A 26,673-nucleotide genomic window follows, 5' to 3' on the forward strand; every position below is an offset into this window, starting at 1 on the left:
CAGAGGCTTCAGCACAAGTCAGAAAACAGTTTTAAAAGACCTTTTTTTTCAGCTTGACACAAAAATCTGTTTTTAGAATAGTTATCATGACACTCCTACACACAAAGAGTTCAGAAACGTGTTTGCTGGCAATACCAATAAGGAGAGTTTAGTAACTCTTATAAACATGACTGTGATTAACATTTAAAATGTCTGTCTGTTCTTTCATAGAAAGGCATGAAACAAGAAGCAGTTACTCTTATAAAAGTGGAATACTCTGGTTTGAGCTATAGTAGGATCACCTTTCTAACCTCAGCTAAGTCTCATCTAAATAACTGCATTTTCTGAAAGCTGGCTGCATGTTTTTCAGGCAGTCTGCTCCTCAGATAGTGTGGTTTTAGAATGCTCTGTAGAAATTATAACATCTTGTGCTAGACATAATACATGCTGAGAAGATGCTGTATGCTGTGTCTTCTTCTCTACTCATTTCCATTTGCTTATAGTTTCTACTTATCACAGGAACGCATGGTCGAACAGACAAGGGAACTGGTACAAATCAGTAGAGACTTGGCTGTCATGAAGTTCATAATATTAAAATCAGTTCTCTAAAATAACAGAATACATATGAGATTTCTAGGAAATGTTATACACATGCATGTAGATGGGAAATATAGTCTGTAACCGGTTTTCATTTTATTATGCATGATTGATGGAATTAATCCTCCATACTGTCCAGCACTGTAATAAAGGATGCCTGCTTTCTAAAACTTCAAAATGAGTCTTAAGAAAGTTTATTTGCTGGCATTTGCAGTATCAAGCAGTTTTTAAAACCAATAAAAGGTAGTTGTTTATTGTCTCAGCAAACTTCTTTCTGCACATATGACATCTACATAAAGATATTTCAAGCTCTAACCATCTTTAACACACTCCTAAATGCCAGAAAAGACAATGGTAATGAGCTTTCACATCTTTTTAAAAAAATCTTGAAAGAAAAGAAAAGCAAACTGTTTTTTTTCTGAGCTCTGATTCCCCAACTTTGTAACCAACTAGCATAAAAAGAGATGAAACAACAATTACCTAAAAGCTCCTGGGTTGGTCCTGCCAAGTCCGAGCACAAGGGATTCTGTAATTTCCATGCTCTCAGAGCGCATCATTGGAACTATGTGCTTAAACAGGGAGGAAGGGGATGGAATGCCAATGACCTAAAAAGAAAACCAGAATAAATCAGAATGAAGCAGTTTCCAATCATTTGGTGTGACATTAAAACATTTGCTGTATTTTCAGTCTCCTCACACTGATCGGTGACTTAAAATCATAAAAATGACATTTTTGATCCTTGACATGGAAAAAGACTTTCTGAAATAGCAAAGTAGTATAAAGTACTTCTCCGTTCCTTGTATAATTGAATTTTCATTTTCAGATGACAATGAACACCTCAATACGAGACAAGCTGCTTCTGGCAAAAATCTTCTGCATAGTCCATGAGTTACCATAGAATGCCAGCTTGGCAGGGACCTCAGGGATCATCTGGTCCAACCTTTTAGGTGATAGACAGTTTAAATGAGATGGCCCAGAACCCAGTCAATCCGAGCCTTAGGAGTTTCCAGTGTAGTGGAATTTACCACTTCCCTGGGGAGATTATTGCAATGCTTAACTGTCCTCATGTTGAAAAATTTATCTTCACCTCTACTAGATAAAAAAATCTGCAGGTGATATTAAGCAACGCAGACAGAAAATTGTCTGAGGCTGGGAAAAATATAACAAGATACATAACGCCTGAACAGGTCAGTCCTTCAGTCACTGAAGTGAGAAGCTGTTTGCTCAGAAGCACAGAAGCCTACTGACAGAAAAAAAACCCCAACCTTAATGTTAAACAAAATTTATCCTCATTACCACTTGTTAAGACTTGGAGACTGGGTTAACGTTTTCGTGACATGATTAGATTTTGCCGTAAATACCTAAGCAGAAAAACCTCTACATCACAAATTGGGTGAAGCAAACTGAAACACTACCTGAAACAAATCAAAAGACAAAAGAATACTAAAACACATTTTCAGAAAAATTACACCAGTTTCTAAGAATGGTGATTTTCATAATATTTTAAGCCTCAGGTGTTTCTACTTCCAATATCATGTAGACTTATTTGCAGTAAGTGTTAGAAGAACCTACTCTTGAATCAATGCTATAACCACTGTCAGGAGTAGACGCCAGCGTCTCAGGAGGGGAACATCTCACAGAGCCTGTGGAGGTGGCGGTGTTTGAAGAAGATGCTGCACTGCAGCAAAGAATCAGATAGTTTCTCCAGAGCCCAATATAGGAGTCACTGCTTGTAGTAGTATTCACTTTCTTTGCATTGATAGGGCTGCTATTAAAAAAAAAAAAAAAAAAGGCAGCTCAGGATAGTAAATAAAGCTCACCAGGTTTCACTCTTTTTTTTTCTATTGAATTTATTTTTCAATTAAGTATACGCTCTTGCTTCCGAAATTGTTAACATGGTAAACTCTGAATTTGTTGTTCAGAATAGACCTGCATATCAATAAAGTACGCTTTTATAGTTGAATCTGTTGAACTGTAACAAAGCTGGAGGCATGAATTAATTAATCTTTACAGCAGTTAACTTTTTTCAAAGAGAGAAATATTTTTATTTTACACAAAGCTGAATTAAATCCACAGAAAGCATTAACAGTCCATGTCATCCCCCTGAAACACAATGACATTACAATAATGACAAATCTTTAAATAACGCTAAATATATTGTATTTACTTTAGAAATTCACTTACTTTATATCTACTTGTGGAGACAGTAGTTGGAGTCTGGTGTAAGCAAACATCCAAGCATAACTTACAGCTGTCGGGCAGTGTTTTGGAAGATTTTCCTGTTTCATAAAACTTGAGAGGCTCACAATCCATGGATCTTGGCCTTGAGTCACATGTGCAAATATCCATATATGTGATGGACTGACCACATCAAACTGGTGGCTGATTGGGGAGGAATTCCAGTCAGCCAGAGTTTGTAAATCTATTGAACTGGGACAGTACAGTAAAGTAGTCTGTGTGCATAAGAAAAGAGAACAAGGCAATATTTAATAGCCATTTATATTAAGTAGCAATCTCTTAATTGTTAAATATCTAATAAAGCAACAATGTCAAAACCAAATTTGGAATAGATAAAACAAATTACTTAATTTATGGCATTTTTTACAGAAGTTCCTGACGTGGGCAGTTACATAAACATGCCATTTGGGAATGAGCTGGTTATCAGGAAATAGCAAATTCTAAAAAAAGACCCTTTCACTCATGATGACTTAATTCTTCCAAAACATTCCTGACTTTAAAAGCTTTACTACTGAATTCCACCTTGTTTCCTAAACCTAAAATCAGAAGTTTTTCCTTGATACTTGAGTTAGTGATAAATATGGAATTCAGTTGTTATTCATTGATAGTTGACAAAGCTTTCAGCATGGATAAAAGGCACACTGAGTGTTAAGACACTGTACTGCTGCAGAAAAAGGCAGTGGCCTTTGCTTGAAAGAAATTGTAATCTACTAGCAAGACAAGAAAAACCAGATGATATAGAGATATAGATGCCTGTGTGTATATGGTGTTATAACTACACAATACTGATCAGAAAGCATACAATGGTCATGTCAGCCTCCTCAACATTCCTCAAGGTTTTTGAGATTTATTTTTTGTTTGGTTTCTTTGTTTCTTCATTTAGATTTGATTGGCTTTTTAAGGTGATGAATTGTTAATAATGTTAGCATGAAAATACTTGCACTATCATTTAAAATATATACAATTTATTTCAGATAGTTTTGCATAATTACCTCATCTTGCATCCAACTTAACATAAAAACTCTCCTACCTGGTCAGCCCCAGTGAGATGTATGAAACTCTCCAGGATAGTAGCACTTAGTTTGTCCATCACATCTATAGCCAATTCATCATCACTCTATGAAGACAAAGCACAAAGCATAAAAAAATCAAAGGAAGTCAAAAGAAATGCAGTTTCATTAAGCAGTCGCAAGAGTGCATCATCAACTCTTACCTTAGAAATTTCTAAAACTGTGAACAAGGCTCTTATTTCTCTGAGAACGCTGACAGCTAATCTTCTGGTGGCAGGCCTTGTGCTGCAAAGGATGACCAAAGCAAAACCCTCCACCACATGAAATACACTGGAATAAAGGGTCCTCTCCAGCGGAAGGGTATGGGCAGCCCCATTAGACACACCACGCTAAGAAAAAGATTGCACAAGTTCAGCAAATTAGGAAAAAAGCTATAATACCATTATTGATGATAGCAGAAAGAATCATAAGACATTTAGATCTTTTTTGGCTACTAATCAAATTCTGCATTATGAGAATGGCAGAATATCAGCTACTTTGTTTCTTTTACTATCTCTCTGAATTCTCTCCAAACAAATATCAGGAGAAAGTCTGTCTTATTTCACTTTCTTACAAGAATGATGTAGTGAGAGCAAAACTAAAAGTAAGTAATATTCTTACAAATAGCATTGTATAAAACTAAATTATTTCAACCCTTTCTGTTAAGTTCATAAAAAATGGTGGTTTACTCTAGTTCTACTGTTTAATTACTCCAAAATGCGGCCATGAAACAGTGAACAGTTAACACTATTAAACGTAATTTTTTGGTGAAAATTCTGATTTAAAATAACAGATCTAAAAAATCTTCAAGCACTGTAAGAAGGTAAGTTGAATTTTTATTACTTAACAAAACCAATAAAGACTACTAATAAAAATTGGAGGTAGATTCAAATCACATTCTAACATGAAAGGACCTTATTTAGAAATACCTGAGAATCTTGGTTTTTATTGTGCATTTGGGCTGCTTGTTTCCACTGATTTATGAGCTGCACTAACATTTTTACTGCATTGTCAAGAAGCGTTGGGTGGATGTCAGTCACTTCACGCACAATAAAATATACAAATCCTGAAAGAACATCTTCCCGCCAGTCTGGAAAATCAAGCATTAATGCCTGGAGCGTATTGAAAGCCAAGGCACGAAGTTCTTCATCCATATGAATTGTCAGCCTGTTTAGAAAAAATACCAGTATCATCACCCTAGATTGGCATACTGTTAATCAGTCTTTATAAATTAAAGCCCGGTGTGAACTCTTCCTCCTCCACTGTACAATGTAAATATTTCCACACAGATGCATTTTCTGCACTGAATACATCTGAAACTGGCTACTAACAAAAGGCACTACTACTACAGTGAAATGCAAGACTTCCAAAACACTATAAACAATTTTCAAGCGAGATGGTCAAGTCTTTCACATAGAAACATCTTTGCATGCGTCTTAGAACCACCTTAGAGCTCAACAGACAGGCATCCTGTGACATACAGGTTATTGTTTACCAATTAAAATTGAAAAAAATTGATTTTTTTGCAAATAAAGCAGCTTTACTTTGCATATGAGAAAAATCTCACAAAAAAATCCTTTGCATATAAACTTAAAAATACATTGTAGCCTGTTATGGCAGAATAAACTTATCCAGTACTGTATTATTACTTAATACTTCGTGTCTTCTATATGAATTATGACACTAAACAGAAAGCGTTAGAAGAATCCTATTCTCTCACATTATTACTAACTTTTGCATGTATGAAACCCAACCCATTATACGCAAATGAATTTATAATTTCAGGGCTAAAAGCTATGGTGCATTTCTGCAGCAAGACCATTATTAAATTAAAAAGGAGAGGTTTATCACTCTAGTAATGTGTAAAGGCTGTCTGCGTGTACCACAACTACATATTCTCACTGACTGCCCAGTTTACCCACCTGCAAACACCTGGCTGTCCAGTTGTCTCAACTACTTATCAGTACTGATAAGGTACATTCAATTTAAATTGAGATAAGAGATAGAAGAACATGGGTAGTGTTGGATAAAAAAAAAAATGGGAAAAGGAAGCAGGATTAGTAGAGAACAAGAAAAAAAGTTTCCTGTAAGTGCCTGTCTCATATTTCTGCAATGTCAAACAAGAATGTTTTTATGATAATTCACAGTATTAACAACAGGAAGAGGGAAGGGGGGAAAGAAAGAACAAAAAGGAAAAGAGGACAAAAAGTATGATAGCAGCAACAAAATGATAAGTTATAAAAAACAAAGCAACAGAAATAAATTCCTACTTTTCAAAAAATTATGTCTAAAAATAAGTGCAGATCTTCAGGATAAATGTACCTCCTGCTACTCTGGCCAGTAACTTGACCAACTGCAAAAGGTAAGCAGGAACAGGAAGAACAGACTCCATATGCAGTGGACTCAAACTACAAAGTGCACTGGCAAACTCTACACTCTACACAGTGTTTAAAAAGGAATATCCACTAAAAGCAGAATTTAATTTCACTCACCTTGCAAGCAATTCAATGAGGTCAGTCCTGCTCATGCCATCTGGAATCAGTCTTGGGATAGCAGCAATACAAGTTCTGAACAAATCTATTTTAGGTTTTCTCTCACCCCTACAAAAAAAGTTTATAACCAACAAAATAAAAGGGAAATCTACTTCAGTACACCACAGATGTTTTCAATTTCATGTCAAAATTAAGGAGCTAACAGAAGTTTTTATCATTTCTTAGTGAAATTAGTATTCATTTAATAGTCAAGTATAAAGCCAACAATAGTAATGCATTGTGGGGTCCACAGCGGGCTGAGGACCCCTGATTAATGCACCCGGAAGGAGATCATGGGACGGGAAGTGGGCAGACAATATAGGACCATGCATGAAAGTAGCACTATCCATTCACAGATTGTTTATGTATAAGCTAATCCAATCATGCGGAGACGCGTGTGTTAATCAAGGGTGTAAGAGGCGCACGTAAGATCAAGCACCGGCCAGTCAGCCCTGTAACCTCAATAAAGAAACTTGCTTCCACATCACCGTGTCGTGTCTCAACAGCAACAATGCATTAATGATGGCATCTGCAACATTACAGCATAAAAACAATATGATGTAACTGTGACAGTGAAAACAGTGTAATTCAGTACTCACGTAATCATGTCTTCAGGTTCTTTATTAGACATCTGTACACTAGTCATGCACATCGGCCTTCCAACTTCTTTGTCCAAATGCCTAAGGATGCTGTCTAGCGCTTTTCTGACTTGAGGGTAGTATATGGACATTCCTGAAAAGCCAAAGAGTCCCAATCACTTCTTTCATTTATTCTCACTTAACTTTCACATTTTTATTAAAGTATATGCTACATTTTCAGCTTAGGACAAATTATTCTAGTATAAAAGATGACATGAAAGACATTTTAAGTGTCAAAAAAATGCGTGCTAAATGAGTAGTAGAAGGCATTATATGAAAGTAGAAGTTTCTGTAAGAAGGAATACAAACAAGGAAGCAATCATTAGTTGTTTTTCTGTTTTCTCGTTTTCCAAGCATTTTAATTCTAGTTTAAATTTTATATATTGAAACTGTCCTTCAGAGACAACTACCTCATCCACACAAGACCAATAGAGCATAGGGATCAAAACTGTTTTATTCCACCTTCAGCTGTGGGACATTTGGGTGATTCTAGAGGAGCATGAAGGGAACACAAATTGCCATGCTATTTATCACACTGATTGCACTCAGGCTTCTTTGCGCAAATTTGGCAGTGCAAAACACTTCCATAAAAGCCATGGATTTGGTCTCAGACACCACAGCATCAATATTGCCTGGTAGGCCTCTCTAAAGAGACAAAGCAATTCTGCTAAAACAGACTATCATCAGATTCTCCCTAACAAAATAAATACAGGAATAGAGTTATGCAAAAGTGCTGCTTGAGAGTAACTGAAACCATACAAGCACATACTGGAATGCCAACTCACAAAAAATGCAACATACCTATAACTTTTGCTTCCTCATCTGTTAGCGTTTTATTAAGAAAAATTTTCTTCACACGCAATGTATTTCCTGAGGGAAGAACAACTCCTGTTGTTGGCATTGGTGGTTCACCATCTTTCTGCTGCAAGCTATCTGCTATGACAAGGAAGACTCTGAGGCCAATATTCATCCTCTTCAAAAAAAAAAAAGAGAAGAAAAAGGAAAGAGAAAATACAAGCAATTACAACATAAAAGTAACATAGATGAGGCAAAACACAAGCTGCATTTTTCCTCTCTTGTACACAGACAGTGGTACCTTTCCAGTAGGACAGGCATTATTTAAAGGCTATATCTCAGGGTAATGAAATTAACAAAAATAATGTTTAAGCCTTCAGTTACTCCCCACAGCTCTGATTCCAGTAAAGTGACTTGGCACAGGGAAATATCCCAAATATTTCACAGTACAAAGTACTAAAGGACTTAATACGAATCTCAAGAACGACATACTGAAGAGAAACGTTGCTTAAACGTCTTGTCTGTCTGTTAGATCAGGTCTTGAACCCTAAGAGCTAGGTAAGACTTCCTTGAGAAAAGGCTTTGTAGTTATACTGTAACAAAAATTCACACATATTTACTGAAATAATTGTTGAAATGAGTCTGAACTGTAGGACTGCTGCTAGCTGTCTCACAGGAAATGAAACAGCAATTGCACATGACTACAATTACTTCTTTAGTTTCAGCAGAACACCTCTTCAGATATTCATTAATCTTTTTTCCTGTCTCAAAAATAGCTAACCACTTTCCCCAAAAAAATCTCCCAATGCGCAGCTCTCACTGCATGCAAGTAATGAGCTTTTTTTACCTCTGGATTAATAGTGAAGGTTTTAGGTGATTTTCCAACACTAAGAAGATCAAATATTATTTCTTTCATTGCAAAATCCAAACGTTCCTATAAAGTAAAATAGATTGATATGATCATCTCTTTTCTGCTAATATGCATGGTTTAATTTCTTGGCTTTGCACACCTGCTGGGCATCATGTCTTAAAAGTATTAAAAAATAAAAATTAAAAAATTTTTAAAAATTCCTTTTTTTCTATTTATTCTTATGACCTAATGTGTTTTTAAAATATAGTACAATTCAAGACAGCTCATATCCCGATATGGCTGAACCATTTCTCCTGAAAAAAATTACCAGACAATTCTGCTCAGGTCAAACACATCTCTACAAATAAGCTGAATTGTTTCAGATAATTAAAAATTATTACTAAAAAGAGTAGCTTGAGGAAACAAAATGAAGCAGTGAAGGATTGCATGTCCTGCCTCATCCTTGCATGACCAGAAGTAAATAATTTTGGAAGCTGAAGCACCGACAAGCTATCGGTAAGACAGGAAAACATGTCTCTAACCTACAGTTAACAGTTTTAAGAGTTTATCTTGTGAGAGCATATCCTGCATGTTGACACTGCAACAACAGAAACACCCAAAATAATATACATCATAATGCAATACTTACTACACACTACTGCATGCATTCCATATTTTTTCTATCTACAGAGGCTTGTCTCCAGACTAAATATAAGCGGATATTACCGTTCCAATGCTCTGCCCTTATAAAAATATTATAATAGAATACACTAATTATATTGCTATATTTTCACATATATACACACACTAAGTCATTTAATTTAAATACTTGGGGAAATTCTTTTCAAGACATGATGATTAACTCAGTGCAAATATTTAAAAAACTAATGTTAAATTTACATTTCTTCCAAATAATGCTCATTCTATTCTTATAGCTCGCCCTAGGCATATTCTTACCTGAGCAATGAACTGAATAATCTTCACAAATATATTCAAAGGTGTGTCTCGTGGGACCACACTACGTGACCCTTTTGGAAAAAGTGCTGAAACAATGCTCATGAGACGGCTACAAGAATTTTGAAACAAAAGAAACAAATAAAAACTTTAAACTTTAAGTTTTTACAATAGCACAGTTGTTACAGTTCAGATCTGGAAGAATGGGTGTAGGGGTTACAACTAAATAATACAGAAAAACACAGCAGGTAGGACCATTTACATAAAGCACAGTCCTCTAGTGTCACTGGCAATAGTATCATAGGGTTCATTTATAAAGCGATCAAGATTCTGCTTTAAACTAGTTAGCAATAGTAAGGAGGAGATACAAAATGTCAATTACTATTCCAAATTCTCATGATGCTAATTTATAAAGAAATCTTTTTCATTTCCAGCTTATACTTAGTGATGGCCACTTCATACCCCCTTTGTTCTGGTACCATTAGTGCCTTGTAACTTTAATAAAATTTTGTTTCTTATCTCTCCACTCGCTTCTATACCTGTATATCCCTGCAAAGACAACGGTAGAGACTATTCTTTCTCCTTATCAAAGTAATCAAGTCCTTTTTGTTTTTTTCTATTAAGATGAAGTCTTTGTTCCCCTGTTTACCAAAGTCTACCATCCCCTGAGCAGGGTTCAAGATCTCTTTTGGTATCACTAGGAGCAAAACCCTTCACCAATCGACAGTTTAAAATCCTTTCCGCAATGAACTTACCTTTGAGTTACAGTGTTGCTTTCACATTTTATTCTAATAACATAAACCCACAATAACCTATATAAAGATTCCAGTGCAACTCGGGACATTTTGGGATCTTTATTCTGTAAAATAAATGAAAAATACAGTTAATGCTGCCTGTGAGACACTCAGAAAATTCTACTATTACTCTTTTGACTTTTGAGAATAATTTGATTTTTTTTTGATCAATGAAAACTTATGCAATTAATACTGACTACAAGTTTTAACGTGTTTACATAGAAACAACCCTGTAGTGCATATTTCCAAGACTACTTGAACACTTAACTCAGAATTTTAGATTATTTTATTGTCTGTCACTCTGAGAGCAGAGGAGTAACTAAAAAGCAGATATTCCTCTTGAGATGGGCATCCAGGCACGGTGTATTGTTTCCAAGAACTTTTCTCAAAAAGCCATTGGTAAAGACTATCTACTTTATAACAAACTAATTTATATTTTCTATAAAGTACGGGAGTAGCTGCTTTGGATCAGGTTGAAAGTCGCTGAGTCCATCATTCAGTTTAGGACAGCAGACAGTAGAGCAGGTGCAGAAGAAAAAGAGTGCAAAACAGGCCAGGCACACAAGGATGCTTCTCTGGGTGTGCACTCTGGGCTTCACCCAACTTAGCCATTTCCTGCAGGCTGTATTAATGTTTACTCACTTCCAATGGATTTTTATTGTAACAATTAAGCTAGCTTTTTCTTGAATTAATATAAAATCTTGTGGCATAATTCATTTTAAATCATGCATTGTATGAAAAACAATGATTTCTTGTTTTAAAGCTGCTACTAGGAGTTTAGCTTTGCTCCTCTTAGCTCTTAGGCAGTGCAAAATATTAACTAGTATTATTCACACCAGCTCAAGCAATTCCTTTTCCAACTAGTGACTCTTGGTGTATTTATAATCTTGATGTGTCCAGTGAGTTTCTTGGAACTGGACATAAGTATGAGCTTATGAACAGAATGACTCCCAGTTGTCATATTTTTCAGGCGTTCTCGGTTTAAAAAAAAACCCAAAAAACCAAAACCACCAAAAAACCAAAACCACCAAAAAAACCAATAAAAGAACCCCAAAACCACATCTTCCCCCTCTCCAGTGAAGTCTCTCTATTTCAAGACATATCTACACAATGGCTTGAACTTAACTAATTTCACATTTTGTGACCTCTACCACAAGTCAATGGGTCAGCACAGCAAAGTACTTTGCCCCCTCAAGACAAGTGGGGTGCAACTTCACAAAGCGTGTAAGTGGATCCAAGACCACACCATTCGAAAAGAAATGGTCTCACCACTAGTTCCCTCCTTTGCAATTTCACTGCTCCCTTTGCATTGATTCTAGCAGTAACAAAGTCCAACTCACACCAATAAATTGAACAAAATAATTTTGTGGTCATGCCTGTGCAACAGACTACACAAAGGAAAGTAATTTGGATGGCCTTAACACGGGTGGGCCAGAACTGCTGGCTTGGGCAACAGCTTTTAAAAAAGCTTCTAGCTTTTTCAAGAAAAGCTGAAAGTCTATCACAAAATCACAGAGACAAAAGTGCTACTTCAAGGACAAATAACACACACAAATGTTTATCAGGATATGAGAGGGAATAGTTTAACCCAGACAGTGATAATGCTGTTCTACCCTCCCCTCACTCAGAAACCTCTTCCTGCTGTTGCCTCTAAATCAGCACACCTGCAGCTGCAGGGAAACTGCAGAGGGTAAATTTAGGAAGGTGACTGGGACAAAATCTAACCCATAAAAAGTTAGATGTGCCACTGGTTAATACTCAGACAGATAACTGTCCCACTGTCCAGTTATTTTACCAGCAGCACTACTATGAGGAAACAAGAAGCAAACACTTGTACAAGAGGGCAAGACTACAATACTTCGATTTTAATCAACTTAAACAGTGAAAATCCACTACTATTATCTTATCATACTTATCATATCTTATCATATTTAATCTACAGGCAAACAATTCTTGATGTACAAAGGCTGGTGAATTCATTTGTATTTGCAATATCAAAGTCCATCTGAAATGGGGAGACTACAACAGAGTAATGAGTCAGTTTTCTTATTTCTGATATTCCAAAGGGGAACTTAATTTACAGGTCCAGAAGAAAAACAAAATCTTAGTAATGGCTTTCAATCATCTAAATAACAAAATTGTATAGATAGCAGATATTTTACAATGTAGTAACAACATTACATATTAAGAGGTTTATTGTCCAACATAGCTACTTCTGATTAGTTATGATAAAGTTCGCTTCTTTGTTGAAAAAAAAAGAATATACGAGGCAGTCACCTTTTAAAAAGGGTTACAAAATAAACAAAGCAGTACTAAGTATTTCTTAACAACTGAAAATTTTCATTATCTTTTCCTGTAACTAGGAACTAAACAAATAAGCTAGAATAAAATTACTTTTGGCATCTAATTTATGGCATGTTTCTTGTATACTTGGTGTTAATATGTCAGTATTTCCTTTTCTCTCTGAGGTTACTGCATTTAGAATACAGTACATATGCCTCTGTAGTTCACCAGTATGGCTGAATTTCAGTCATTTCAGCTGATGCCTGTCAGACTTTAAAGCAATCTATCTGCTTTGGGGTTTTGGGTTTTTTTTCAAACATAGTTTTGTTTAAAATCCTTAGAACAATTAACATAAATTATATCAGCAAACTATGGAATAAGCTGTCAAGAAGTGTATTTCTGTTACAAAACCAAAAAGAGCAAATCTACAGTGGCCTTACATGACATATTAAGATGAGTCAATGAAACATATCTCAATGAAGGCAAGAAACAAAACAGCATTTTTCCATGTTAGTCAAATGTAGTCACTTACTGAAGAAAGTACTTTTTAATACTGATGTTAAACTTTTCTTCTGTTCTGAACTAAAACAATTTCTACTTTTTAAAACCTGCAAAACCAACAGTGTAAAAGTCTTTCAAGTTAGTGCACTGCAAGTAGTTATAGTAAATCAGTTTCACATTTATAGTGAAAATGTTTTCAAGCTTGTTTGCATGCAAGATAATTTTTGAAATGGATTAACAGAACAAAACACACATCTGAGTAGGTACTTTACTTCCAGTGGAAACATGCACTGCTACTCAGGGAAACTAGCTGTGATATTGACACTCAATCTCACAAAGTCACATTTTCACCTTCAAGGAAAAAACTATATTAGGTAATTTCATGATCTTTCTTCTTTACTCCCTCGCAAGAAAACAGATCTTTGAAACATTAGCTATTCTTAGTCCTGTTGCTTCTTAACAGCACTAACAGCAATTTTACAAAGAAAGGCAAGCACAAAATACAACAGTTAACATGAAAAGAAAACCGAAGTATTTACATGAGACAAAAGCAACATTTCACTGTGTTATAACAACATATTAACTCACCTGCAGTGTTTCTATTTGTTTTCTGATACTGTTGTTAGATGGCATCTAAATAAAGCAATGTGAGACAGCAAAACATAACAAACATGAGAATGGGAGGCACATGCATGTTAGATGAAAAAAAAGCACAAAACCAACAGGTAGCTGCCTAGTAAGGACTCTATTCAGTAGAAATACAGATTTTGTTATAGTGACAGAATTCATTCCTCCAACTTTCAAGGTTTTATGGTAACAGACACTAAGGTTAAACTGTGAAAAAAACTATTCTTTTCCACCCAACAGTGGCACAGAATGATGGACACTTTTCTCTCCCACTTCAGCAGCTTGCTTAAATGTTCCTTCCTCTCCCCAGAGGTGGCAAAGATATGACAACTCAGTTTCATCCAAGAACCTATCAGATTTCTGACAAATCTGCTAGAACTAGACTATCTAAATATTAGTCAAAACGTTTTAGGATACTGGAGCAGTGCCAGTGTCTGCTGAACAAATTCTGAATTTTGCCTACACTACAGTGTGTGAAGTAATGCCCTGCCGGGCATAATGCTGAAACAGCATCCCAACCTCTCTGTAGGACAAGGCCAGCTGTACGTACGCCAAGAGACAAACTTTGGTACACTCCTGGTCTAAACTGACTCTTACAACTCACTTATCTGCTATTTGCACTGGTCCAAACCCAAAACTACTTAATCCTTCCTCATAAACTGTTCTTTACATAGAATATCCCTGTGACACAGTCTAAGTGCTGTCATTATTTCAATTTTAATTAATATGGTAGGGGTGGATGAAGCTTTACAATATTCTAAAGTATCTCCCATTAATGCTCAAAATTACTTGATTAAATAACAAAGATGCTGGAGACAATGGATTTAGAATCCTTATTGCATTTTACATATTCAAATAACTGCAAATAAATTAACTTTAGTCATTAGGAAAACAGGAAATAAAATGTGGAAGGGGAAATCTGAAAGACTAAACTGCTGTGAAATTCTTATTTATAAATTAATGAGATTACTTATAACAGACTGCATGCATTTCATTAGCTTCAGAAACAAAGGAACACATTAATTCATAAGGACAGTGGGGGTATATTTTTCGAGATTAAACTCAAAGCTCATAAACAAGCTAGGCACCCAAAAAGCCAATAGTATTTGTTGGGCCAAGTTAAACAAAGTCATAAAATATCCTAAATAACTGATAATAATTGATAGCATAGCATTGTAATATCACAAATTCTGAATTGCAGAAATTCATACGTGGAATTTCTGCTGAATAGAGCCTTACAGTAAATGTGTTAAGCTGTTAGTGGTTAACAAAACTAAGTAAAATATAAAATGCATGCTCAGCAACTATCAGTTAAACTCACTGGCATTTATAGTTTTAATAGCTCCATTATCAGCAATGGACATCATGCCAGAAAAGCACAACTCCTAGATTGTAAGAATTTTTTAAAAAGCTTTAGAAACAAAAGCAAAAGCAGCCTCCATAAGCAAAATAAACAACAAAACAAAAGTCAAGGCAAATATTGCAAAAGAACTGCAAGTGTTAGATGAAAAAATATACAAAAACCCAACAAGCAACAGAAGAGTGTGAAAGATGTAATGAAAACAAAATGACCCTTAAAAACCAATCCAAGCAGCTAAACCTGTTTCCTCCTGACTTCATGATGGTTTATGTATCTTACTAATAAGCTTCAGAATTGTCACTCATACCTAACCAGAACGAATATTATGAAGGTGGATCAAAGAATTCATTAAAATTTTCAAAATCAACACATTAGGCAAAATCATGAACTACGTTAATCAAATAAAACACAAAACATGAATGCTACAAGAAAAGTCATTAAAACAAATCCCTAATTTCTAAGTAACTTGACCTCTTTACCAATCAACTTCTGTTTCAAATGTTATCAATTGAAGCTATGAGTTAAAGGGACACTGTAATTTTAATTTGGAATATATATATATATATATTTTACAGGCTGTAGATATAATCTCATTTCTGGACTCCAAATTAATTTGCTATTCCTTCCATAAGTGAACAAAAGAGAGAACTTTTGCAGATACTGTACATTCCACTTAAAAGAGTAGACAGTCACCTATTTTCTCATGTATAATTTGCACATGAAGAATTATACTTTGTAATTTCTCTGGCATAAATAGCATTTATTAGTAGATACTTCTGCAGATTCTAAATCTGGTTGTCCCCAAGGGGGGCCCATCTACTTCCTGCTTTACGTAGCATCACAAAAACTTACTACTAGGTTTAAAAATAATGGAGACTTAGGATTTTTTTAAAAAAATAATAATTCACAGTGTCCTTTTAAACAGCCAAATATTCATTATTTATTTGGCATGAGAATACTGAAAACATATCAGAATAAATGCTATTGATTTGTGACAGTTCCTGAATTGAAAAGGAGTCTTACCTTTAGATGTGACAAACAGTTCTGCAGGAAAACGTGCCAGTTATTTAAAAAAAATTGTTTCTGACTGACACACAACAGGCAGGTGATCAATGGGTACAAAGCCTATGAGTAGGGGGGAAAAAGAATTGATCAAATTGCTCTTTGCAGACCTCCCAAGTCTTCTACATTGAGAATGAGACACACAGTCGGTTCTTGTCTCTCACTCTCACAGTTTTAGCATGGCAGCCTTTTCCCTACACTAGGCAGGACACACATGCCAGGCATGGTATCCTGGGTATAACCTATGTGCCGTAAGAGCTCACGGTGTACACCTGGGGCAGTGGCACCATGGTGAAGCTCCTTCCCTAGCAAGGCCTGATGTCAAACAAAGACTGTGAGCAGATCTCACCTTTTGTAAAATATTCACTCTTTCCCTGCGAACATATGGTTCAATTAATGGTGTCCTACATGCTGGGAGAGGGAGCTGCCTCCAAGAATATTCAGGAAAAACTTTATCAACTCAGTAAAAACTAAGGTAGGCTTTAGGTTGTCAGAAATGTTACTGCTCCTTAAGGTCTACTTTTAGTAAGGATGAATACACAATTTAATAAAGTCTGTGAATATGCAGACTAACGTGACTTTGCTTTGCTTTAGTAATGTAAGATCTGTTTAAATATCACATACTTTAACAGTTTACAACATAATGGTGATAAACACCAAATCTGATCGAAGATTATCTTGTTATGGAGCAAAATAAAAGAATGAAGATGAATGGGTAAAATGTAATCTTGATGTAACAATGTTTCTGACTTCATAAATAAAATGACATTGTGAATACTAACATCAGCTACTTTATGTTATTCTACATAAGGAGTTTAACCATGTACAATGACATATCCTTTATATGCTCAGAGTACCAGAAAGTAAAGCTCATCCCTAACATGAAAGTGAGGATAAAACATTTTAAATTCTTGTGTTTACTGAACATGCCAATTGTAAAGCAAAATTTAGCTCTACGTGTTCCAGCAAAGTGAAGTGATTCAACTTGAAACGTGGCTGCCATGGTCACCAAGAATTACCAAATACTATATTAATAAAAGATTTAAATCCTTGCTAAGATGCAGTCAGGGGGTGGAGAGGAAACCCCATAGATATTTATATCCAAAAAAGATAATTAAAAATATTGCAAAAAAGCCTGCAGTGTATGCGGAAAGGAGAAAACAGGCAGGCCCATTAACAGGCTGTTATTTTGCTGTAAAAGTCTTGTCTGACACTTCTATCTTTTAATTAAACATAATATAAATATACAGACTCCCTCAATGCAAGATTTTTGAGAAGAGACATTAGGTTAAATAACTCTGTGCTAAAACCCACTAAAACAATCAAAACCAAACAGGGATTTCAAGACAAGTGAGATAACAGAGCACATATCTTACACAAAGAAATCAAAATTAGAGCAAAAGCACATACACAGTGTGAATTTACCAATAAATAATATTGAAGTTGAACTGAGGAGTTAAGATTTAAATTAATACAACTGTTAGCTTTTCCTCAAATAATGTACTATCTTAGAAGTCTAAGATAAGCAAAATGGAGAAGTTGAAATGTTTCTTTCAAATACCAGTGAATGCTTCTTTCTTGAACTCAATTCAAAGGTAGTCTGATAAAGCATCTCCACAAAATTTTTCAAACATGGCACATTCACTTCATTTTTAACAGCCTATTAAAAAAATACACACATAAATGAGTTTAAAAGTTTATACAGAAGAAAATCTAAATATACATTAAGACATCCATAAATTCAAGAATATTCAAAAGTTAAATCTCACATTATGTATTAGAAATATAAACAGAAGCATAAGAAATCATGTTATACACTAAAACAACACAGTGAAAAAAAAATCAAAACCCATTATAAAAAACACTATTTTAAGAATGTGGCCTGTAGTCCATAATTACAGAAGAAAAGCTATTTGCCACCAACTAACAAATAAAAACTACACTTAAATTCTTTAAAAGCATATTTCATGTATTAAAAAAATAATATCCATAACTTCTTCACGGTTCCCCTCTTCAGTGCTCCCCTTTTCTTATATGTCCTCCAGTTCTGAAAACTGGAAACATAGGAAATAACACACACAATTACCAGCCAACCAACCAGGCAAGTGGTCTTCGTTCAACCTTTAGAATTAACAAAACAGATACATAGAGCAATGCAACTTTTTTACCCACTCTGCCCTTGCATACATAATAGCCTTCCTTCCACAAACCAGGCAGCTACCTTCTTCACCAATAGCCCTGCAAGTCTCTCAGGCTTCCCTCTGGATAACTGTGATGATCCATTTAATCATTACCCTTAGCCTACCTTTTTAAGTTGTTTCCACCTTATTTACCTAACGGGGGAGGGAGGGGCGCGGGGGGGAGGGGAGTGAAGCTGTTGTGGAGAGGGTTGGCTTTTCTGGAAGAGATGCTCTATACACATTATCTCCCTATAATATAAAGTAAAATAATTTTTGGGTTTTTTTTTTATTTCAAGTTATTAAAAGACACGTCATGTCCACCTTACCAAGAACACTCTGAAAACATTCATGATGGAGAAGCACAAAAAAGCACCTATAGTATGCATACAAATCCAAAAAGAAAGAACTGAGAAAGTAATTATGTTTAAAATCCAACATGAGCTCAACATGAGATACTCCTCAGTTGTTGCCATCATCACACTTTTGTTTTGGAATATAACCTTGGGCTTACAAAATCAGCCTTAACTTCTCTGCTGTAAATTATGCTGTCATCAGTCATACCTGCAGGGTCCAAATCAGGTCATACCTTTTTAAAATGCTTGAATGACTTAGCAAGAGAATGGCAGCAAACAAGCCACAATGATGAAACCAAATAGCTTCCTGGCTTAAGCAATTTTCTGTATCCAAGACACAGAAAAACCTAGATTAAGTTCTTTCATCTGCTTCAAAAAGATTCAAACTTGCACCTCACGTCTTCAAAAAGAATGACTAACCCTCTCAACTACATCTCAGTCTGGAATGGGGCTCTCCACTTCTATTTAAGAAGCTCCATTTGTACAAAACTATTAGAGAATGAATGAATGAAGTCAGAAGGAAAGATCAAACCTCCCTCAGCAACCGTTGAAAGTGCTGATACAGGCTATGCTCGTAGTAAGCGATCCACAAAACACCACATGTGCTCTGCACAGCCAGTCTACGTCCCTCCATGGTAACCGACATATAGTCCAAATTCCCAAATAGTGCTTCTGCCTTACTACTCTACACGCAATTTTCCCTATATCTAAACTACAGTTTTGCAAACCAATATTCGTGTTTACCTAAATGCTAAGTACTTTCACAGTGTACCCCTACTCCAATTGCTGAGCAACTGTGGAGTTCAAAACAACAAATGGATTTACTTTTTAAGAAAACGAGTAATTCTGCTCTACAAGAGCATAAGTATGCTCAGGTTAAGATCAGGACTTCAGTCAATAAACAGCTACTAGTAACACCACACTCTTTTGTCTTAAGAAGAGACATTCTCTTCTTTCCAATAATTTTAAAAAAAACACCAACGTTGAGACCAGTGAAAGGAGAAAAGTATGCTCAGGGCAAGGCAGCCCATCTGAAAGGGGATACGGAATTCGGAAAGATTTATCTTTCTTTTCCCACATGCTCGCTTAGATGGGATCCCCACCCGGTACGCTAGTCTTTGTAGCTCCCATTGTACAAATCGGGATCTACACGTCCCAGTTCTCCGTATATAGTAAGATATGCCCCTACAATGTAACATGGAGACACAATCTGCCAGTTTTCAGGACAGCATTCCGAACACACTGTGGCCTAGCATTCACTAATACAACTATCATTTTATACAACAATCACAGCAAGTATCCCTTACAATGGCGAAACTATCTAAGCTTGTGGTAAATGGTCAATTTGAAGTATACAGAGCTGCCACAACTTCTCACTGACCAAGCTTTACACAACTGAGCAAAATGGCCTGGGAAAAAGGGAAAGAACCTGTCCTGACCAAAAGCATTCTCACAAGCAGTGTTACTGTACATTCAACAATGTGATGATATAGAGGTTTTTCTTCTTGTTCATAGCTACTGAGGGAAATTTCTGGCTTCAGATTTAAAACGCATACAGGAGATGACTGACTGCTCTTCTACTTGAAGGATAAGGTCTCCTGAATACTCACCTCTACGAATATTTTTTGTTTAGCTAGCCAAAATCTATGTTCTCCCTTCTTGCATAGGAGATCACACTCTCCCCATCAGACTGTAAAAATGTTACATTTCTCAATTTATTCTAGAAAGAATTTAACAGGTTTCAGCTAATAGAGAAAAGTCAATGGGACCCTTGAGTGAACAAATATTAAACCAATGAAATTTCCTTTTTTTAGAGCAAGTGTAAGATTATACAGCCCTCTGATGAGAAAAGGGTCTAGAAAACAGACAGATTGGAAACTAATACACAAATCACAATGACATTTCTTTTTAAAAAGTTACATAGCTGCTTGCAATTTACTTATTAGTCTTTTTGAATCTGTAAAGATGTAATATTGTGAGGATTCATGAAAGCTATTTTAACAATGAGAGCCTAATCAAAAATGAGGGGAAAGGAGGCAGGAAGAATAAATACTTACAGCAGCCACAGGGATGAGAATTTCCACAAACAAACCAGCAAGCGCATGTTTTATATCTTTATCTTTTACTTCCAGGAAGTATTGAGCACATTCCTTAGTAAGGAAGCATTAGAAAATTATTTAGAGAAAAAACGACAAATGTCACTATGCCATAAAACCCAACAATAGTATCACATCAACTGCCAGTTTGAAGTTAAAACATGCAATGTGTGCAAGTTAGTCTTATACTCCTTGACAATATCAACTTTACAAAACACTAGAAACTTTAAAAACCTGTTTCCCCAGCAATTAGAAAGAAACTAACACTTGTAATACCAGGTAGCTATTTACTTTCTACTCAGAGCACGGAGTACTCAGAATATAAAAGAATATAAATACACATATTTTTCCTCAGATTGTTCTGAAGTTGTAAAAAATAAATGCTTATCTCTTTCAAAATTACTAGAAAGTAGTATTTTTTATATATACTCATTTTCAAGATGACTTTGATGCGCAAAGAAAATTTTACAGAAAAATAAATAATCCACACACATGTATGCACACTCCACTACACCAAACTGACAACTCTAGGCACAATCTAAAGCACTTACGCGTATGTTAGATTTTCAGGACTGAGATCAGTGTCAATGGCTGTTAGCTCTAATAAAATTTATGAGCAAGTTGCCATAACTTGAAATGAGCAAGTTCAATTAATTAAGACAATTCTTAATCCACAATCAAGGGAAGCAAACAAAGAGACTTTAAGTCTCTGAAAAGTAACTGAAGTGTTTATTAAACAAAAGCGTTTCTTAGCAACACAGCTGTTAAAAAAAGATACATCAAGTAACTTTTTTCTTTGCCCCAATGCTTTCATAAAGAAAGAAAATTATTTGATTGCTACCCATTTTCATTTAGGCTTCAATAAATTCATATATTTGCTACATTGCTGAGACAATTGAGAAGAGGTTCTCATTATGCTAGGTACTCATGAACTGCAGAGAAACAAACGATTCATACTTCCGAGAACTTATGAACTAAACAGAAAAGGATGAAGGATGACACACAAGTAAGGTAAATGACTGATCACAGCAAGCATCATTGTAGCTTCACAGCTTAAGCAAAATTATGTTCATTTCAGTTTTCTATAACATTCATTTACCTGCATGAATTGAAATGATGCTTCAAAATCCTCCACGGGATACATCTTTACTCGAAAAAACTTCATTCCCATAATTAAACTGATGATGCTCTGTACTACATGAGGAGACTGTTCTTTTTGTCGTAGTTCCTTTAACTCAGTGACAAACTTCTTCCTAACAGCTTGAAACCTGAACAACGAATATAGATGGCAATTACTTGCATTCTTAGTTACTTCTATATGATAGCTATAATTTCAAATCGATTTCTTTAGTCTGTTAACGACAACAGAACCTACAGTAAAAGAAACACAAGCAAGATAAACACTGATACTTAAAACCTAGGCATGTAAGAGCACCTATGATGATTTGCACATTAGACCACACCCATTAACTGAACAACTATTGATGGATGCCAGGTCTCCTTTCCTTGCATCTACAAGTTGGTGGCAAAACAAGCCACTGTTGTACTAAAGATTATTTCTCGGTTGTGCTGCAACACGAGACGGACACACCAGCCTACAATGGACACTTAAGAGGTTAGTTCCTGGGATCATTAATAAATGCTGCTATATTAAATAATCTTTAAGTCTAAAGTCTTTTTTCCCAAAATGTGAGAACAGTTAGAGATTGAACTTACTTTGATTGAGCAAGAACTCCTGTCACTTCTGCATATAAGTCTGCAATAATATGCACATTCCCAGTGTTGGTTCCTGAATACCTAAGGAGTAAAGAAAAGGGGAAAAAAGTTAAGTACAACTCTGTTCTTCTAAAGCCCAAGTGTGTTCTCAATTACAAACAAAAACTTTGTTCCATGGCAAGGCAGACAATTACCATAAAAACAGTGCAAGTCAAGTATAAAGTCCATGGGTGACATTTAAAGTGACGTAGTTTAATTAAGCGGACGTGAGAGACATATTCTGCATAGAAGTTTACTATAATTCTCCAAACTCAGACTTGTCTTCTCTGGCTGACTATGCAAAACATTTTAAGCAAAATAAACTCAGCATTGTATTGAACACAGCTGTGTTCTTTCAAAATATGTTTTCAGTTTAAAGATCCCAATCAGAGTTCCCTTACCCTATTAACCCCAGTATGTTATATGTCAGGCAAAGGAGAACAAGCCCAATAATCACACACAGGATGGTAATATACCAAAATATTTTCAAGTATACAAGTGAAACTTACCCTTCCTTATGTTTAAAGTGCTTAAAAGCCAAATTTAGAACTTCATGTACTAAAGGATCTGGTACTGGATGAACAGGTATCTGAAAAGCAGATATCACGTTTATGCATGTATATACACAGATATCTACATGTGAGGTAAATAAACAGTACTGTAAAAATCTCTGTAGAAACCTCTCCCACCACTGTCAAAGGGCACATCCTTTGTTGCCATATGATATCAAATTAATTCTGCAATACATGAACATTTATACAATGTAACTGCACTGGTATCTTCCTAAATTATTTTGCATACTGGCTTTTAGGCTTTACTTATTTAATAATAAAATAAGCAGCAGTAATGTAAGCACTATAAATTTGTCATGAATTTTTTATCAGACTAGGTTAACTATGCATATTTCCACAGTTTCTACTTTGTGTGGTGTTACTATTACAGAATTAACCTCAAAATGCTATTCATCTCAAAATAATGGAAGATAAAGCCAAAAAGTAAGAACGCAGAAGAGACGATCATCTCCATTTTAGTCTTTCTGAAGATGAAAGCAGCCAAAACATATATAAAAATCTTCCAGGCAATAAGTAACAATTTGGTGAGAAATCAAACTCAAGCACTGTCTAGAAGGCCATTTTTTACTGAGGTTCTCTTTGACATCACCACTTTTCTCACATTTAAAAGAAAACACTTGCTTAAAAAAGCATTATTTAAAAGAAAAGCACAATATATAATTATGAGGTCATAATATCTTTAACATTTCAAAGCAATTTCAACAGAGACCAGGATAACCCTACTAAATACTACTACTAAGATTTTCACTAAAATATATTAGAAAAGATTACTGTCTTCTTCACATCACATGAAGCACTTGCTGCTTGACGATTTCATACTCTTCTGCATCAAGTAAGCTATTTGTTCAAGAACTTCCAGTTACTGGAACTGGCTATTTACATGCACATTCATACAATGAGTAATATGAAGTCATTTAAGCAGAAAATTGTTGTTCCTACATAGATCATGTCTGTCACTCGCTTTTTGGTTGGTCTGTGCATATTACAGAAAGGGCTATATCATACTCTTTGCACCCTCTAAAACAGTCTAAGAATTAAACAATGGTAGATCCCACAGGAAGACAGGAAGATGGATGTAATGTGAATATAAAGACGTCCATTGACAAAAAAAATCATCTTTTCTGCACTTTGTTTGACTGACCAATTGCAAATTCACATTACTGACAAAACATACAAACTCTCCTTTACCTAACTTTTAATCTTAAATTGACCAAACGATTCTCTTTTTAACCACGTGCTTCTTACTTCAAACCCTTTATTATACTGAACTTTTTCTCTTCTCAAAAAATGTGAGAAAAAAATGCTGCTACTTGAAGCCAAACTCTCTCCTCTTGTCCACACATCAATGAAAATTTTATATTGAGAGAAATTTTGTGTAACATCATCTAATGCTACAGTGCATGACCAAACAAAACTACATACCATTTCTAATTTTTTTAAAAAGTGACATTTTAATCTCGTCATTCAGTGACTTCACATTGTATTTCAAAAATGCTTAAGCAGACCAAAGGTACTGAACGTAGATATAATGTTATTTTTTTTTAGTTTTGCTTTTTGCAGCACACCAACAGTTTTGACTTTGTGGATCCAAGACATGTGAACAGATAATGTAGGCAAGCAAAGAAAAGACAGGAGAGGCCAAAGGCTTCATGCATCCAAGAGTATATTATAGCTTTATATATGCTCATCATATATGTGCTCCAGTTTTTAATATAAAAATACAAAGAATATAAAAATTGACATTAAAAGTAAAATATTAAAAGAAGTTTGCCAAAGCAAAAGAACTTACCTGTTTCAGAACCTCTATTAAAACTAAACAAAAAATGAAATCTACAGCTAAGTCCCTCCTTTCAAGTAGATAATCTCTTTCACGTTGTTGGTCGTCCCTAAAATAAGAAATCAAGAACACACATATCATACACAAGACTGACCACAAATATTGCAGAGAGGGGGGTATACATGTTCCATGGAATCATTGTTGCACACACATATTAAATCAATGGTTAGAAAGACTGGGGTTTGGTGCAGCACCAACATCTTTCCCCCTCCTGAAAGGGCCTGCCAACAACTAAACAATTCACAAAGGTACAAAGTAGGTTGGAATTATCAGCATTCAACTCCCTTCTATATATCTATCCCAAAAAGGATCAAGTCCCTCTACGCAAGTGACATAAGCTATCTCAAAGAAACACATGCTTTCTACGTAGATTTAGGTAATGCAGATCCAAATACAAAACATTTGTCAAAAAAGAACAACGTGCACATTTTCTTACAAGAAATCACACAAAAATCAAACAGACCTTTTCACTGAAAATTCTTACCCCTTTGATTTTGTGCTAGACCGAGGTCTATATTCATAAGATTCATCTTCTGTTCCATTTTGACGCCTGTACCAGTCAAACAAGGTGCGTAATAAGGAGGGGAGACAGTGCTCTGCTACTGAGCTCATAGAGCTTATCAACTGAAAAAAAGTAAGAGAAATAGTTTAGGATTTTTAGATGCTTTATCATGCTAGAATTACAACCATTCCTTCAAACTGGGGTTTAATGTAAAAAACTATATATTGTATCACTTTAAAAAGTGGATACTTTATGTATCATTTTTACTCAGGACAACTACTGTAAATATAACACACTAAGTCAATTATTACGACAAATTTAAGCAGACAAAGCATTCCAAAACTCACGGAGATCACAGAATACTGAATTTGCACAGATAACCCATACAAAACAACCAAGGAATCAGCAGCGACTTCAGGATTTCCCTGAATGTTGCCTTATATATCCCAGAAGTATACATACATTTACATTACAAGTGACAGCTAGGAGATAACCCTCCTAAACCTTCCACAATATGCTTCTTTAGTGGTTATACAAACAAAGACAAGAGCTCTTTTAGATATTCTGTTCTGTTTTTAATACATTTGACTGTCTAGATCTCAAGCTATATTCATTTTCAGTATAACTCCCTTACCTACTCCCCTCTTTCAGAAAATTCATAAGTTGCAAACTTATCCATGAAACAGCAGCAATAGAAACCATTACAGAATGGTATGAAACTTAAATTCCCAAGGCTTCCTTTAATATAAACAGAGATCATTAGTGCCTAGGCTTAAGCAGGACAAGATTAACTGGAGAAAGACAGCATAAAGCCACTATAAACTCCCTGCTGTGAGGCAGCAGTGACAAAGCTCATCCCCAAAACGCTGAGTGGAAAAGGAGAGTTATCACATTGCTCACTGATGCCAGAGATCAATTACATCTTGCATCTTTCACATAAGGGGTTCCAACAGAAGCCATCCTCATCCTATAACTTGTCTATTATTCAGTATTCCACAAATCCAAGATAATACCAATATCATTATTTCTTTGTCCTCACATAAAGCATTTTGGGTTTTCAAGTTTGAGTTGCATAAAGGGCATGCATGTTTATACAACTGCACAAAAAGATGAAGGCAGT

General features: G+C 35.4%; 1 protein-coding gene across 7 annotated transcripts in view; it reads right to left on the minus strand.

Moving 5' to 3' along the window:
• FRYL (FRY like transcription coactivator) overlaps positions 1-26,673 on the minus strand; it is a 169,301-nt gene that overhangs the window by 60,039 nt on the left and 82,589 nt on the right. For 5 of the 7 annotated variants that reach the window (XM_054064535.1, XM_054064537.1, XM_054064536.1 and 2 more), the window contains 21 exons: positions 25,536-25,675; positions 25,004-25,100; positions 23,152-23,231; positions 22,604-22,684; positions 21,987-22,155; positions 20,849-20,941; positions 17,820-17,918; positions 16,220-16,321; positions 13,798-13,842; positions 10,387-10,490; positions 9,635-9,743; positions 8,675-8,761; positions 7,834-8,005; positions 6,994-7,126; positions 6,356-6,463; positions 4,793-5,030; positions 4,028-4,213; positions 3,845-3,931; positions 2,761-3,029; positions 2,149-2,344; positions 1,057-1,181 (listed from right to left, as the gene is read on the minus strand). In XM_054064535.1, the coding sequence (XP_053920510.1) occupies positions 1,057-1,181; positions 2,149-2,344; positions 2,761-3,029; positions 3,845-3,931; positions 4,028-4,213; positions 4,793-5,030; positions 6,356-6,463; positions 6,994-7,126; positions 7,834-8,005; positions 8,675-8,761; positions 9,635-9,743; positions 10,387-10,490; positions 13,798-13,842; positions 16,220-16,321; positions 17,820-17,918; positions 20,849-20,941; positions 21,987-22,155; positions 22,604-22,684; positions 23,152-23,231; positions 25,004-25,100; positions 25,536-25,675 (2,720 nt within the window). The remainder of the gene's footprint in view (positions 1-1,056; positions 1,182-2,148; positions 2,345-2,760; positions 3,030-3,844; positions 3,932-4,027; positions 4,214-4,792; positions 5,031-6,355; positions 6,464-6,993; positions 7,127-7,833; positions 8,006-8,674; positions 8,762-9,634; positions 9,744-10,386; positions 10,491-13,797; positions 13,843-16,219; positions 16,322-17,819; positions 17,919-20,848; positions 20,942-21,986; positions 22,156-22,603; positions 22,685-23,151; positions 23,232-25,003; positions 25,101-25,535; positions 25,676-26,673) is intronic. The other 2 variants (XM_054064533.1, XM_054064534.1) reach the window with 1 other exon arrangement.

The sequence above is a fragment of the Cuculus canorus genome, chromosome 4, assembly GCF_017976375.1.
Source record: "Cuculus canorus isolate bCucCan1 chromosome 4, bCucCan1.pri, whole genome shotgun sequence".
Taxonomy (NCBI): domain Eukaryota; kingdom Metazoa; phylum Chordata; class Aves; order Cuculiformes; family Cuculidae; genus Cuculus; species Cuculus canorus.